The sequence below is a fragment of the Scyliorhinus canicula genome, chromosome 5, assembly GCF_902713615.1.
Source record: "Scyliorhinus canicula chromosome 5, sScyCan1.1, whole genome shotgun sequence".
In the NCBI taxonomy this organism is placed as follows: Eukaryota; Metazoa; Chordata; class Chondrichthyes; order Carcharhiniformes; family Scyliorhinidae; genus Scyliorhinus; species Scyliorhinus canicula.
This window is the reverse complement of record NC_052150.1, coordinates 132,088,419-132,104,409: the sequence shown is the minus strand read 5'-3', so window position 1 is coordinate 132,104,409 and position 15,991 is coordinate 132,088,419. Positions and strand designations below refer to the sequence as shown.

The 15,991-nt window shown below is 43.7% G+C and overlaps 1 protein-coding gene across 3 annotated transcripts in view; it reads left to right on the top strand.

Annotated features, from left to right (window-relative positions):
• The window catches only part of LOC119966276 (tyrosine-protein phosphatase non-receptor type 3-like), a 132,434-nt gene that overhangs the window by 81,666 nt on the left and 34,777 nt on the right, over positions 1 to 15,991 (top strand). For all 3 annotated transcript variants that reach the window (XM_038797682.1, XM_038797683.1, XM_038797684.1), the window contains exon 2: positions 8,517 to 8,671. In XM_038797682.1, coding sequence (XP_038653610.1) covers positions 8,534 to 8,671 — 138 coding nt within the window. In that variant the 5' untranslated portion in view covers positions 8,517 to 8,533. The remainder of the gene's footprint in view (positions 1 to 8,516; positions 8,672 to 15,991) is intronic.

Below are 15,991 nucleotides of genomic sequence, written 5' to 3'. Positions count from 1 at the left end.
CCTACTTTAGTTGACGCGTAAAGTAAAATATTTAATTAGAATGCTTTGAGTAAGTGTGTTAGAACAAGGAGGAATAAATATTGGTCATGACAACGGCGATAATTTCCCTGCTTTTCTTTGCGATAGTGCCAAGGGATCTTTTCTTTTAATCTGAGAGAGCACACAGGAGCTCAGTTTGATGGAAAGGCAGCGCTTACAACAATTAGTGTGGTATTTCCTCAGTTGATTGGCAGCATCTTTTTTATGTGTGCCAAGTTTCTGGAGTGGGTGAACTTTGTGGCTTGGAGGCAACTTGCTGACCAAAATGTTGCGACATGAAAATAGGATCTCAGATTTCCCCATGCAGTAACTCTATTAAGTAAGCTGTTACCAGGAGGTGGCACACAAAAACTTTTGCCCACACTGAAGAAAAGAGAATAATTGTTATGCACTGATCAGTTTAAATTACAATAGGACAGACACAGACGTAAGTAGGCTGTTAGGAATTGGGTTGGAAAGTCTGCAAAGGGAAATATTCAGAATGTCTCTTTGTTAGATGTCAATATATAAGGAGCATATTGAGGTGATAATGGTTCTTTCAGTAAAGATTTAGAATCATAGAATCCCTATATTGCAGAAGGAGGCCATTTGGCTCATCGAATATGCACCGACCCTCCGAAAGAGCACCCTACCTAGACTTTCCTTCTGCACTGTGGGGATTCTATGGTGTGGGGCAATGTGCAAACTCCACACCGACAGTCACCCAAGGAAAAGTTGGAGAGCGGTCTTTCAAAAGGGCACCCTGGTCTCAAAGTCATTGACAATTCCCTCCCCCATCCTCAGCACCCCTTTGCAGTTCCAAACGGCATTATGCCGTTTAGGGATATTTAAATCCGTGCAAGTTGATGGTAAACAGGTTCACGACCTTGCTGGGCGTGAACCGGATTACATCACCAGCAGGGGAGGGGTGGGGAAGATCTCATTCTGAGACCTCTGCGTGAATCCCGTTATGGACTCTCACGAGTTAGTGGCCATACCCCCACTGAACGGCCCTGGGAAATCGCAGTCCCAACCTCTTTTTGTAATACTAATAATTAATAATTTAAAAAATAATCTTTATTACTGTCACAAGTAGGCTTACATTAACACTGCAATTAAGTTACTGTGAAAAGCCCCTAGTCACCACACTCTGGCACCTGTTCGGGTACACTGTGGTTGAATTCAGAATGTCCAATTCACCCAACAAGCACATCTTTCGGGACTTGTGGGAGGAAATGAGAGCACTCGGAGGAAAACCACACAGACACACACAGGAAGAACGTGCAGACTCCGCACATATAGTGACCCAAGCTGGAATTGAACCTGGGACCCTGGCGCTGTGAAGCAACAGTGCTAACCATTTGTGCTACCATCTCTGAACCAGGTGGAGCTGTAATAGTCTAAAGCAGTTGCTGTTCATTGTTCAGCCAACCTGGCTGACTCATTGAACCTTCCACAGCCATTGAGAGTCTTCCTACGACTTATGCAAACAGGGTGACCTTATCTGAAATCAACAGATGGAGTCATGCAGCAGAGTCAACTCTAGTGGTCATTTTTTGGCTTGTGAAATTCCAGTAACATCACTGCTCAGACTTGGCATTCCTACTTATTGGCATTGTCGATCTGCACCTCATCTTGCAGGAATTAGGCAAGTGTTGGGATGTTTCTCTATGAAGAGTGTGTACTCCATGTTGGGCAACAGAAACCCTACATGTGAGTATAGATTGTCAAATTGACAGGGTTCTGCACTGATAACATAATGGAAGCTCAACCAGAGAAAGTATACTGGGAGCTGCTGCAAGCTCTGTTGAACATGATTGCAGGTCTCCAGTGTTTTCTATTAGCCTCTTTCTATCTGCTTGATGGCCAACCCAACAAACAAAACATTTCCTGTTGTGTATGGACAGTGGTTGTGGACTCAGCGTGATGTCGAAGTGAAATAACTTGCCATTGCTTGCCGTCGAGACTGACTTGAGTGAGGCTTTAAAGAGTAGCTAGTGTCATTGGAACCAAACTCCTGTAACAGAGCCCATGCCTGAAAAGAAAGAAACAGAGGAGTATTTGAGGAGAGAAAAGAAAAGAAAAATAAATAATTTCTCCTCTTATGCCAAGGATTTATGTACCAGCCATCTGCATTCCGTAGTCAGACACAGCACCCATTGCCTACTTCCTGCTGCTGATGTAAAAGATTAGATACCTTCAGCTGTACAGGCTCTTAAGTTCTGGAATACCATCCCTAAATCTCTCCATCTCCGCTTTTAAGACCTTTCATCTTCACTGTTTTTGTTGCGTGATACTTTGCGATGATAGAGTTTTGTCTGAATGCACTTATGTGAAGCTCCTTCAATTTTTTCCCATATTAGAGATTCTATGTAAGTGCGAGTTCTTGTTACTGAAAGTTCAGATAAAAATGTTTGTTTTAAGGAGGATCTTAAAGAAGGAGAGAGAGAGATGGAGGGATTCAAGCAGGATGTACCAGGATCTGGGACCTCTGCAATTGCAGGCATGGCTGATAATGGTAACCTTGGATGTGGAGGGGAGTAGGAGAGCATGTGCAAGAGGCCACTCATCGGAAAGGAAGTAGGGCTGGAGTTGGTTAGGGAGGTGGAGGCAGGTGAATTAATTCAGGAATTTAAATACAAGGATGAGAGTTTTAAATTTGAGCTTTTGGGGAAAGAGGAGTCAATGTAGACCAGGAAGGCCGGAATATAGGTGAACAAAACTTGGTGAAAGATGGTATATGGAACCATAAAGTGGTTACAGCACAGATGGAGGTCTATCATGTCTAAGCCAACTCTCAGAAAGAGCCCCCTACTCAACTAGTTCCACTCCCTGCTTACGACTTGTTTCACTTCAGTACCCAATTATTTTTTTTCAAATTAAGGAGAAATTGAGCATGGCCAATCCACTTAATCTGCGCATCTTTGGTTTGTGGGGGTGAAACCCACACAGACACGAGGAGAATGTGCAAACTCCACACGGACAGTGACCCGTGGCCAGGATCGAACCTGGGTCCTCAGCGCGTAAGCAGCAGTGCTAACCACTGCGCCACAGTGCCGCCCTATTTTCTCAAAGAATTATTCAATTCCATTTTGAAAGCCACGATTGAATCTGCCTCGACCTCTCTCAGGCAGTGCATTCCAGATTCTAACCACTCACTGCGTTAAAAAAAATGTCCTCATGTTGCTTGTGGTTCTTTTGCCTTAAATCACATTGTCCTTTGGTTTTTGGCCTTGCAATAATGGGAAATGTTTCTTTCTATCTAATCTGTCCAGATCCCTTATGATTTTGAACACCTTTATCAAATCTCTTTTCAACTTCCCCTTAAGGGAACAGCCGCAGTTTCTTAACTAAAGCCTCTTATCACAGAACCTTTCTCATAAATCTTTTCTGCACTCTCTTAAGGGAAATATAATTTTAGTTAAGGTTTGTGGAATGTGGATTAAAGTGCAATTTGTAAACATGAGGCAGTGGAGGGGTTAAGAATCATGGTGGAGACAGGTTGTTGTATGCACGCAACCTGACTGCAGTCTGCAGATGAATTTACCCGGTGGCAGTATGTAGATTAGAAGAGGTGGGGACAAGATAGAGATCATTGGGGGAGACCAGAGATAACATAGAACAGTACAGCACAGAACAGGCCCTTCGGCCCTCAATGTTGTGCCGAGCCATGATCACCCTACTCAAACCCACGTATCCACCCTATACCCGAAACCCTACTTTTATTAACCTCCCCCTTAACCCTACTTTTTTATTAGGACACTACGGGCAGTTTAGCATGGCCAATCCACCTAACCCGCACATCTTTGGACTGTGGGAGGAAACCGGAGCACCCGGAGGAAACCCACGCACACAGGGGGAGGACGTGCAGACTCCACACAGACAGTGACCCAGCCGGGAATCGAACCTGGAGCTGTGAAGCATTTATGCTAACCACCATGCTACCCTGCTGCCCTATCGAAAGAAAAGCCATTGCTGGCAATGTTCTAGCTACAATTGGTTAGTTAAGAGTTAAGATAGTTAAGCCAATGGGATCAGTTCGACTTAGCTGGACAACTGAGCAGATAGGTCTGGAGGAGAACTGTATGGCTGACCTTGTTGAAGAGCTGCAGCAATGTCAAAAATTAATAATATTCCACAGTAACAATTATTTACAGAGAATGTTATTTTTGACTGAGATTAAGGAACTTGATTGAAGAAATTCAGAAAGGAGTTGCTGGATTGGAACAGCACAAAAACCTGAGAAGAAAGAGAGATAGGGCAGCAGTTTCTAAAGGTAGGGCGGATGAGGGTTATTGGTGAGGGGGGAGTGCTGATAGCAATTTCCTACCTTATAACATTGACCATACTTCAAAAAGCTTAATTTACTGTAAAGCACCCTACGATCCTAAAAGAAGTAGATAAAAAGATGGTGGATGCATTGGTTGTAATTTTCCAAAAGTCTTTGGATTCTGAAGAAGTGCCGGAAGATTGGAAAACTGCCAATGTGTCACCCCTATTCAAAAAGGGAGGGAGGCAAATAGCGGGTGACTATAGGCTGATTAACCTAATATCTCCGTTGGAAAAATGTTGGAATCAATTATTAAGGAAATAACAGCAGCACATTTGGAAAATCATAATCTAATCAAGCAGAGTCAGCATTGTTTCATGAAAGGGAAATCATGTCTGACTAATTTATTAAAATTTTTCGAGAAAGTTTCAACCAGAGTAGATGTGTATAATTTGCACTTCCAGAAGGCATTCAACGAAGTTCCTCACAGAAAGTTAACTCATAAACTAAGAGCCGATGGTGTTGGAGGTAGTATATTAGCATGGATAGAGATTGGCAGGCAACAGCGAGTAGTGAGGTTCTTTTTCAGGTTGGCGACCTGGGGTTTCACAGGGATCAGTGCTGGGACTGCAATGTTTATAATATATTAATGATTTGGAGGAAGGAAGCCAAATTTGCAGGCGGCACAAAAATAGGTGGGAAGGCAAGTTGTGAAAGGGATCCAAAAAGTTTTCAAAGAGATATTGATAGGTTAAGTTGGCAAATTGAGTAAAATATGGGAAAATGTGAAGTTGAAGGGAGAACAAAAGGGTTTTATTGAAATTGTGATAAACTGCAGAAAGCTGCAACACAAAGGAACTTGGGGTACTTGTGCACAAAACACAGAAAGCTAGCACACAGGTACATCAGGTAATCAGGAAGGCTAATGGAATGTTGGCCCTTATTTCATGGGGGTTGGAGTGCAAGAGTAGGAAAGTCTTGCTGCAACTATGCAAAGTACTGATGAGACCACATTTGGAGTACTGTGAGCGATTTTGGTCAGCTTATTTAAGGGAAGGTATTGTATGTGATTTAAGTACTGCGATACACCTGACGCCAGTTAAATAGCGGGAAAGGCCAAAATTGAGATTCTTGCTGGGCACAAATCAGTTTACTATCCAACTGGCCCGCTTCCGATGGCGAGTTCCGGATCTTATCCAAATATGGTGAGCATATCATTAATCCTAATTTGCATTAATTTCCATCTAATTTGTGAGATTGAAGTCAAAAGTAACGGCCTCCCAAATGTAACGACCTGCATTATGTGCATTATTACAATGGGTATTAATGTGCTCCCCAGCGTGAAATCACGTGGGCATTGTTTAGTACTCTTTTAAAATGTGAAGCTGGCACAATGGCTACTGAAGGAAACTGAGGAGGTGCGTAGCCATTTCCATTTTCCGGCAGGCAAGTCAAGGGCACTGGAGCTGCTGCCTCAGTGCCCGGGGGGTGGGGGTTAGGGGGAGGGGAGGAGAGAGGTTCGAGCTTGGTTATGGGGCTGAAACATTCCAGGTCGGGGGTTGCCCCTGGGCTGGGGCGGGCTGAGGGGACTTTTCGTCTGAGGCCTTCAAGCCATCCTTAAGTATAACAGGGACAACTACAGCTGCTGCCTGTCTGCCCCACCAAAGATTTCCAGGACAGATCATGCTCTTGGTTCCATATTGAAGGTCACTTTAACTCTATTTGACAGTGAGCAGCCTCTAGCTTCACAGCTGAAGGAATTGGCCTTGTTAGTTGTGAGAGGTTGTGCTTGTTGCTTGCTTGTTGTATCCCCAGATGCCTCTGTCATCTGGCTGTGCCAGTCTTGGTGTCCTTGTGGTCTGCAGCACGGCGTCGACACCCCCAGCGATGCTCTTTGGTAACCGGTCCACACTGTACAGTGCCCCTGTACAGTATGGACTAGTTACCCTGTCACTGGCGAGGTGTCATTCAGTGGTTTTGGGGGCTGGGGAGGGGGCGGTGGGGGAGTTTGGGAATTTAAGGGGTGGCAGGTGGAGCTGATGCCAAGAAAGAGGTGGTAATTTAACTTTGCAGCTTGGTGGAGGTCATTGCTCGTCTTCCAACATTGGACGCTGGTCCTCCTGGTCATGCTGCCCACATTGACAACCGCTGCCACTGCCTTCCAGATGGTATTGGTGGTTCTGCTGCTGGCCCTCCAACCCACTCTAGGGAACAGGATATCCTGTCTCGCATCCACATCATCCAGAAGCTTGGCTTCTTAAATATCCCCCAAACGAGGAGCGGGTCTGCGTGCTGCCATGCATGTGGGCGGACCAGCTGTGAGTGGTTAGGTAGCGTTGAATAGCAGAGCCCACTTGTTAGTGGAGAGGTGCTGAGGTGGGAGTCCGGCGAATCGGACAAGACAGCCAGTAATGAAGACGTGCTCGTGGGGGCTTCTTTTCGGCACTAAGTGCTGTTAAATATGGTCGCGAGAAACATGCTGCCAATGGCGCCTGAAATGACATTTAGAAAAATTCCATTAAATCGCCCCCACTATTTCATTGGAGGAGGTTCAGAGAAGGTTCACTTGAATGATCCCAGGTATGGGGGGGATTGTCTTAAGAGCAAAGGTTAAACAGGTTGGGATTCTACTTGTTGGAATTTAGAAGTATGCGAGGTGACTTTATTGAAACACATAGGATACTTAAAGGGTTTGACAGGGTAAATGCTGAGAGGATGTTTTCCCTCATTGGAGTGAATGCCCATGTTATGAATCTTTGGAACTCCTAACCACAGTGAGTTGTGGGGAGATTCGTTGTATATATTTAAGGCTGCGTTAGATAAATTTCTAATTAGTCAGGGAATGCAGGGTTAAATTGAAAAGGCAGGAAAGTAGTTGTGAGGATTGTCGGATCAGCCATGATCGTATTAAATTACGGAGCAAGCTCGAGGGGCCGGACGGTCTACTCCCATTTCTTATGGTCTTGTGGTCATATGTCTAAAGATTGCGAAAGGCACAATATCAATGCTCGTGTTTTTTTCTTTGGGCATGGAGAGACACAGGACCTGAAAGGAAAGAGCCATGTACCATGTAGGTTAGTGTGGGGATTTGTGTGTAGAAGAAATTCTAGAGAAATGTTTGGACATTGGAGAATCTGTTGCTTGATGATGTGGAGATGCCGGCGTTGGACTGGGGTGAGCACAGTAAGAAGTCTTACAACACCAGGTTAAAGTCCAACAGGTTTGTTTCAAACACTAGCTTTCGGAGCACAAACCTGTTGGACTTTAACCTGGTGTTGCTTGATGAACAAGGGAAGGTGGAAGGAGAATGAGACAGATAAACACATGGTCTCCATCTTAATTACATAATTCCTTGAGCTCTTCTCCTTTGTTATAAGTGAGAATGAAGACAGCCTTTTAGTATTTATTAAAAGTGTTATTTTGGGATAAATGTGGAAGTGCAAAATGAAGCATTGCCCTTCTTTCTGCGGTATTTCTGTTGTCAGTTTTGTCACGAGCTGCAAGCTTTCCCTTAGTTGCCCCTTTCCCTTAGCTCCTCAGCTCTTTTCCCTCCATTTCTTCCCTGGTGCCCCTCTTCAAATTTCCTTCCTATCCCCCCCTCTATCTACCTGCCCCTCTCCATCCTCTCCAATCACCCTTTCCTTTTTTTACAAGTCCCAGGCTCCCTCTTCCAATTATTTATTTGCGTACTATGGTCCAATCATGCCCCTACTGTCTACGTCCTGCTTTTCATGAATGCTGCAGAGTCAAGGTCAACACAGATGTAATAATGACGGAATGGATGATTTCAAAAATTAAATTATATTTGTGTACCTTGGTTCAATGATTTTCTACCCTCTTAACCTCCCTTCACCTGAAAACTGCCTTCTGTGTTGACTTTCCCAATGCAGTACCACAAGAGATTGAATGTTTAAAACATATCGATATTAAATATTCATATGGTGTGTGATATACATACACATTATTATTCTGTAACTTCCATTCATGTATGAGAATTATCATAATTCCAGTTGCTTTTCAAATATATGGTGTATAGATTTTCTTAAATACCTTCAGTGGATTTTAGAGGCAGCATAATTAATGTACTTACTGATTCTGAGCCTCAGTTTTCTGAGGATTATTTAGTACAAATGAAATTGCTGCCTATAGAAGTTTATTGAGTTGATAAACTTGTTTGGAACGTATGTGTAAGTTGCACTTTTAGCTATATCTTAATATTTATATTTAGGTGTTGGAAGGATAGTGATGACATCACGATTCCGTGTGCTAGGTGGGAGGACAAACCACATACGTGCTTTTGAGATACCAAGAGACAAACATCGGTCAGAGGTCATCTGCAATGTCCATTTCCTGGATGGCAGTTTGCATGGCTTCAAAGTCAATGTAAGTCGGCACCTTTTATATCTGTAGTCACTAAATCTGTTGACTTTATTATAACAATGAAAAAGCTATGTAAATCACTGAGCTACGTCAAATGTTATTACGTGCAGAGAATAGAGTGGGCTTTTGACATGGTATGTGCATAGTGGCACCCAAACTTAACTGATGTATATTTGCATTCAGCATGAGCATCCCAATCCTGCTGCCTGAATTCACAACACCCCTCGTCTGTCATCCTAAAAATTATTTGGCAAATTCATTGTAGAAAATACAGTGAGAATCTCATCCTGTGCAGCCACCAAATTGGAATGAACTTTGGTCATACCATGTTTACATCTCCTTCGTCTCACACCTCTTCATCAAAGCTGTTACTTGTCCAGGGCTGATGAAATTTTATTTTGACTTCAGTTTAAATACTTGCTGACAACACAATACCACATAATCCATGGTGCTATGTCCTTTTGCTTTTGTAATATTTTCAACCACTTTTTGTCTTTATATCTCGGGTAGGTAAACACTCTCTAGACAGCTTCTCTTTCTGTGGATAAAATTACAATATAATAAGCTTGAAATTCCTTTTATTTTATGAAAATAAGAATCTATACAAAAATGTACCTGAACCTAAATTTCTAAAGTATTTTGGATATTAAAGTCAGAGGATGCTAACGGCATAATTGAAAAAACGTGAAATCCAGAAAAACTGAGATCAACTGTTTACTATCGACCTAGCTGTTGTTGTCACATGGGGTTGATAATTTGCTGTGTGTGACATGCAGGCGTTCCGATAAATAAATAGATCACACCAGATGGTGGATAGGGGAGAAGTTGGCATGGTGCTAATATCATTGTGCTAATAATTCAAAAGCTAATCCATGTTGGGACATAACTTCAGATACCACCATGGCTGTAATTTAAATTCAGTTAATTAGAAAAAGATCTAAAGGATGGGTAACAAATATTGGCCTTGCCAGTGACACCTGCATCCCAATGACCAAATAAAACATAATGCAAAGTCCGTACACTTGCACAATTTTATGGAAGGTGGAGGTGATACCAATGACACCTTGCCGGTGGTCTCCTCGGAGCTCTCCTCCAAGATGGTGTCTGGGGGGAGAGTCGACGCCAGATGGCCCGGCCCCATCAGATGGAGATCCTGCGAGAAAATGGACATGTGGTTAATTAGTGAGAGGGAAGGATCATTTTGTTTGACATGAACAACTCACGAGACAGGTCATCTGGGAGAAGGGGCAGTGGATCCTCATCTCTGTGGTGCAGGCCAATGTTGCTGCCAGTGACTGTTCTCTCCTCGGTTAACCCCGCGATTTCCAGGGCCCCTGCCTGATCAGGGTGAGGACTTTTTAAAACAGTGCTGATTGACTGTGCTATGATGTATGAAACACACACAACATAGAACAAGAGAAGGCCATTTAGTTCCTTGAGCCTGTTCCTTCATTTAATTAAATGATGGATGATCTGAATCTTAATTAGCTAGCCACTTTGGTTCCATAACCCTTAACACACTTGCCAACATAAATCTATTGATCAGTTTTGAAATCTTGCGTCTTGCAGAGGAGACCTCGGAATTTCCACTCTTGTGAAGGGTGGTGGAGTGTTTCCTGACATTGCTCCTGAACGAGCTAAAAGCAGACAATGCTGGAAACATTCAATGGGTTGGGCAGCATCCGTGGAGAGGGAGAGAGAGAAACTGAGTTACTGGGGCCTGATTGCACGAGGTCCAAGAGCAACCTAAATTTCTTTATACCCAATTTTAATAGAAGCCTTTCTTTCAGTCATGACTGAATAATCTGACTGGAACATGTGCAGCTGAACCCAGCCCTGTCCTCACTTGATCTCCACAAGTGCGAAGTTTCCAGCGGGAACATTTTCTGTGGTGTGGGGTCGGAAAGCTGGATGGTTTCAATTCTAGATATTGAAAAATCTCAAGCCACCTGTGTGTTTTTATTTTCACAAGGTTGAGTATATGATGTCTTCACATAGGAATGCATCCCCCTTAATTTTACATTCAGTTTGAATCTGTCCGAGACTAGTATTTTGATTCTGACGGTATGAAAGTAGAACTAGCTAGAATGAACTGGCAAATATGCTTCAGGGATAGATCAATGGAGGTTCCGTGGCAGACATTTAAATGGATATTTCAGAGTACACAGATCAGACAGATTCCAATCAGAAAGAAAAATCCCAAGCGAAGGGCCTGTCATCTGCGGATAACTAAAAAAGTTAAAGACAGTATTAAACAAAGAAAAAACATATAAATGCGCAAACATGTAAGAGGCAGGCTAGAACATTGGGAAGAATATAAAGAACATAAAAGAATGACAAAAAGATTGATAAGGAGGGAAAACTAGTGTATGAGAGAAAGCTTGCTAGTAACATAAAGATGCTTCTATGGATATTTAACTTTAAGAAAAGTTAATAAAGTGAGTGGGCCCAAAGAAAATGCATCTGGGGAATTGATAATGGAAAGCAGAGTTAAAGCAGATTAATTAAACAGGTAACATTCTAGAATCATAGAATCCCTACAGTACAGAAGTAGGACATTCAGCTCATTGAGTCTGTACCAACCCTTCGAAAGAGCATGCTACCCATGTCCACTCAACCCATCCACCCTGCCCTATTCCCATAACCTCATAACCCAACCTGCACTTCCCTGGACTCTAAGGGGCATTTTATCATGGCCAATCCACCTAACCTGCACATCTTTGGACTGTGGGAGGAAACCTGAACACCCGGAGGAAATCCACGGGGAGAGCATAAAACTCCAAACAGACGGTGACCCAAGGCCAAAATTGAACCTGGGTTCCTGGCACTGTGAGGCAGCGGTACTTGCCACCGTGCCACAGAAACAGCTGTAAATTGGGAAATGGAAGGGAGGGAGGAATTCAATAAATTTCACCAGGGAATTGAAATTATCAAATTGTTGGGTCTGCGTGCTGATAATCCCTGGGTCCGAATGGTCTTCACCCTAAGGTCTTGAAAGAAGTGGCTGATGAGATAGTTGATGCATTAGTTTTAATTTTCCAAAATTTCCGACCTTCGGGGAAGTTTCCAACAGATTGGAAAATAATAAATGTAAATCCTTTCCTCAAAAAGGGAGAGAGAGACAAAGCAGGAAACTACAGGCCAGGTAGCCTAATATTTGTCATCGGGAATATGTTAGAAGCCATTTTTAAAGATGTTATAGCAGGGCGCTTGGAAACATTCAAGGCAATCAGACAGAATCAACATGGTTTTGTAAAAGGGAAATCATGTTTAACCAATTTGTCAGAATTCTTTGAAGGAGTCACATGTGCTGTGTATAAAGGGGAACTGGTGAATGTACTGTAATTAGATTTCCAGAAGGCATTTAATGAAGCACCACATCAAAGGTTATTGGGTAAAATTAAAGCTCATAGTGTAGGAGAGAACATATTGGCATGGGTAGAACAGAATAGGCATGAATGGGTCTTTCTCTGGTTAGTCGGATGTGATGAGTGGTGCGCCACAGGGATCAGTTCTCTGGCATCAACATTTTACAATTGATGAGCTTTCATAAATTGTGACTTGGTTGAAGGAACTGAAGGTATAGTTGCTAAATTTTCTGAAGACAAAGATAGGTAGGAAAGTAAATTGTGAAGAGGATGTAAGGAGGCCTCAAAGGGGCATAGATGGGTTAAGTGAGTGGGCAAAAATATGATAATGGGGTATTGTGGGCAAATGTGAAATTGCCCATTTTGGCAGGAATAACAAAAAATAAGCTTATCTAAATGGTGAGAGACTGCAGAGCTCTTGAGTTGCAGAGGGATCCGAGTATGCTAGTATATAGGAATCACAAAAGGCTAGTATACAGATATAGCAAATAATTAGGAAAGCTAATAGAATGTTATCATTTATTGTGAGGGGAAATTAATTATAAAGGTAAGGAGGTTGTGCTTCAGTTGTACAGGGCTCTACATCTGGAGTATTGTGTACAGTACTGCTTTCCTTATATAAGGAAAGATGCAAATGCATTAGAAAAAGTTCAGAGAAGGTACCCTGAGAGTTCCCATGCCTCTCACATCATGAGTCACTCCCAGGTGTCTCTAATATTTGAAGGACCTCAGCAATTGCAGGGCTGGCTGTTTGGCGATAAGGGGTATCCCATCAAACAATGACTCTACACACCCATGCGTCATCTTATGAGTTACTGGGAGAAGTGGTGCAGTGCAGCGCATAGGCCATCATAATCCATTGTCAATAAGACCATTGGCATCCCGAAGATGCACTTCTGATGTTTGGACCACTCGGGTGGGGCTTGCAGTCCTCTCCTCAGAAGGTGACTGCATAATCATGGCCTGTTGTGCCCTATACAACCTGGCACTTCAAAGGAGTCGAGAGGGAGACATGGAGGAATTTGAGAGCTCATTGGACAGTGAAGAACAGAAGGGTGGGAACCTGAATTGGGAGATGTTGGTCAGTTTCCACCGGATGATACCATGAGGAGCACGCTGTGGAAGATGAGACCATACCACACTAATGGTCATAAAATTCCAGCAGGATTAAGGTGCAGGCAATGGCACACGGCCATACTCTTCCTGTCCCTTACTGCTATGCCAGTGCACTGAAAGGTCTTTGCAAGCAGTAACGTTGAGAGCAAGTTCAGCTTTTGGACTTGAAACTTCAACCTTGTTGATTCACCAGACCGTAATCTTTGGAAAGGATAGCGGCGCAATCTGTGTCTGTGGGCCCTGGGAAGTGAAAACGCTATGTCGAAAGAGTTGACTTCGTGAACACTGAGGTACATGCATGGTTGAAGAGATCATCATGGCTGCAGGTCTTGTGCTTTGGCACCACCGATAAAGACAGAAGTCTAATTTTCAGAAAAACTTCAGCTAACCCTCCAAGGCACACCTAACTCCATGTTATCTTGTAAGCAGTAGAGGCTAGCAACACATATTACAAACACTTCCAACAGAGAGTTTGACATACTTTGCAACGGTTGAGTATCTATCATGACTCAGCTACACATCACATGTGAATGAGAGTCTCACAAATGGAGGTGAACTCTTGAGTGGAAGCATGGCTCACCCTCTTAATAAGAAGATGCATATATGTATACGCACAATGCTTTCAGAAGATGAGACTGTTCTTATGAACAACAAATATATTTCCAAAGTTACATGATATATGTAGTGATTGAATATCTGTGACTCAGAAGTGATATCAAAGTTTTATAATTTTTCGAACCCTATCGCTACATCTTTCTCATGACCAGCCACTGATGGGCCCCAACACTGCCTATCACAGCTTTGAGCACAAATCCAGCAGTATCTGTTGGATCAAGAATCCCTTCCCATGGAGACTTTGAGGCACTTGCATGTTGGAGCCCCTACATCAGACAGAAAGTAGATAGACTCCCCAATCCTTCGTTCTAGTCTGATTGCCTTTCGCAACTCTACCTGTTTTCCTTCCGCTTGTCGTTGCATTTCCAGCATGGTTCGATACGGCCGCTTGCAGAGGCTCATCATCCAACTCGGACTCAATGGGTGCTGATCTCAATGTCTATAAGGTGTTTGCCAAAATGTGACCCCGAGCCTAATCTGGATCCATGACCCACCGGGATGTGTGTTTCTGCACTGATGAAGTGTGCAGGTGAATGCTGTGATGTACCTTAATTTTATGCATCCTCCTCTGAGATGGCCTGCAGTCTGGGGTTTATGGTTGGTATGGTGGTCTGTCTGTATCTAGAAGAGAGACAAGATAGATTTAGTTCATAAGCAGGCAGAAATCAACATTGCAAGTCATTCACCGTGCTTATCAGGATGTGACCAACTCCTTGAGGGCTCATCCGTCCTGGCTTGTTGGGAAGAGACGATCTTGCCTTCCCCACAGGAGCGATTTTTGTCTTTGTCTGCCAACACGGCAGCATCCTCCTCAAATTCAGACAGCTCCTGGATGTTGGCTGTTCCTCCTCCCATCTGGGATATTACCTTCTGGTTGTGGACAAGATTGGCCTGCATGAAGATAAGTGGAATGGAGCATGATGAGAAGAAATGGAGGGGAGGATGGGAAGCATCCATGCCTGCTGTAATTGCTGATCCCTCCCAGTAAGGGCTGAGGATAGAATTTATGCAGCTTGATCGATGAGATACTGGTGATGTTTACCTGTCCGTGTGAAAATCAGTGCTGATTTCTTCCTGGCTAACGCTATGTGAGATCTTTGAACAGTGTAATCTTTTGAGTGTATAATGTTATGTGAGAGATTGGAGTGAGCTGAAGGTTGACTTATCCTGCCCAAATGGTTGAGATTATTCCTTTTGGTTCTGCACTGGATAGCATTTCTTAGGTGGGTGCCCAACAAGCTGACCTCTCTTGCAACCGTCTCCCATACTGGCGAGGGGAGGCTGGCGGGCCTCCTGGAGCCATCCCTCAGTTAGAGGACATCCTCCTGTTGACAAACATCTCAGATTTTAAAAAAAATAATAATTTATGGGATGTGGGCGTAACTGGTTTGGCCAGCATTTATTGCCCATCCCTAGTTGCCCTTCAGAAGGTGTTGGTGAGTTGCCTTCTTGAACCGCTGCAGTCCTTGAGGTGCAGGAACACCCACTGTGCTGTTTGGGAGGGAGTTTCAGGATGTTGCCCCTGCGTAAGTGAAGGAGCGGCGATATATTTCCAAGTCAGGTTGGTGAGTGACTTGGAGGGGACCTCCAGGTGGTGGGGTTCCCAGGTATCTGATGAGGGCCTCAAGGGAGTCATTGTTGCACCCGGGAGCAGCCTTTTTTTTCCAGTGGAACCATTTCAAGAAGTTTCCTGCACACAGCTGGTCTGCTGAGAGTAGTCTGCTGAGAGTAATCTGCATTCGGGTGGCATTTAAAAATGACAACCGGACCTTTGGCTCCATTAGGTAACCATGATGTGGAGTTTCCGGCGTTAGACTGGCATGGGCACAATGAATCGGGAGTGGATTCACCTGAGGAAGGAGCTGTGCTCTGAAAGCTAGTGATTCGAAACAAACCTGTTGGACTTTAATCTGGTGTTGTGCCCATTAGGTAACAGTGGGGCGGACAGATTAGTGCCAGCCCCACTATGTGTTCCTGAGAGTTGCTCGCTTATGCATAATTAATGAGCTTCCATGTGTGAATTCCCGCCTGCCTCTACACTTTGTCTCCGGAATGGAAGATTCCGCCCATTGTTTCTATTTCCCTATCAAATGGGTAACACATCACCATATTTCTGTGCTAAACTTAATTCGCTACTTCTGCAAAAGCACATGTAAAGGTGACTGGACCTCTCACTCTGGGCTCAAACACAGCTATGATTCAACACCGCTACCACAGAATGAAC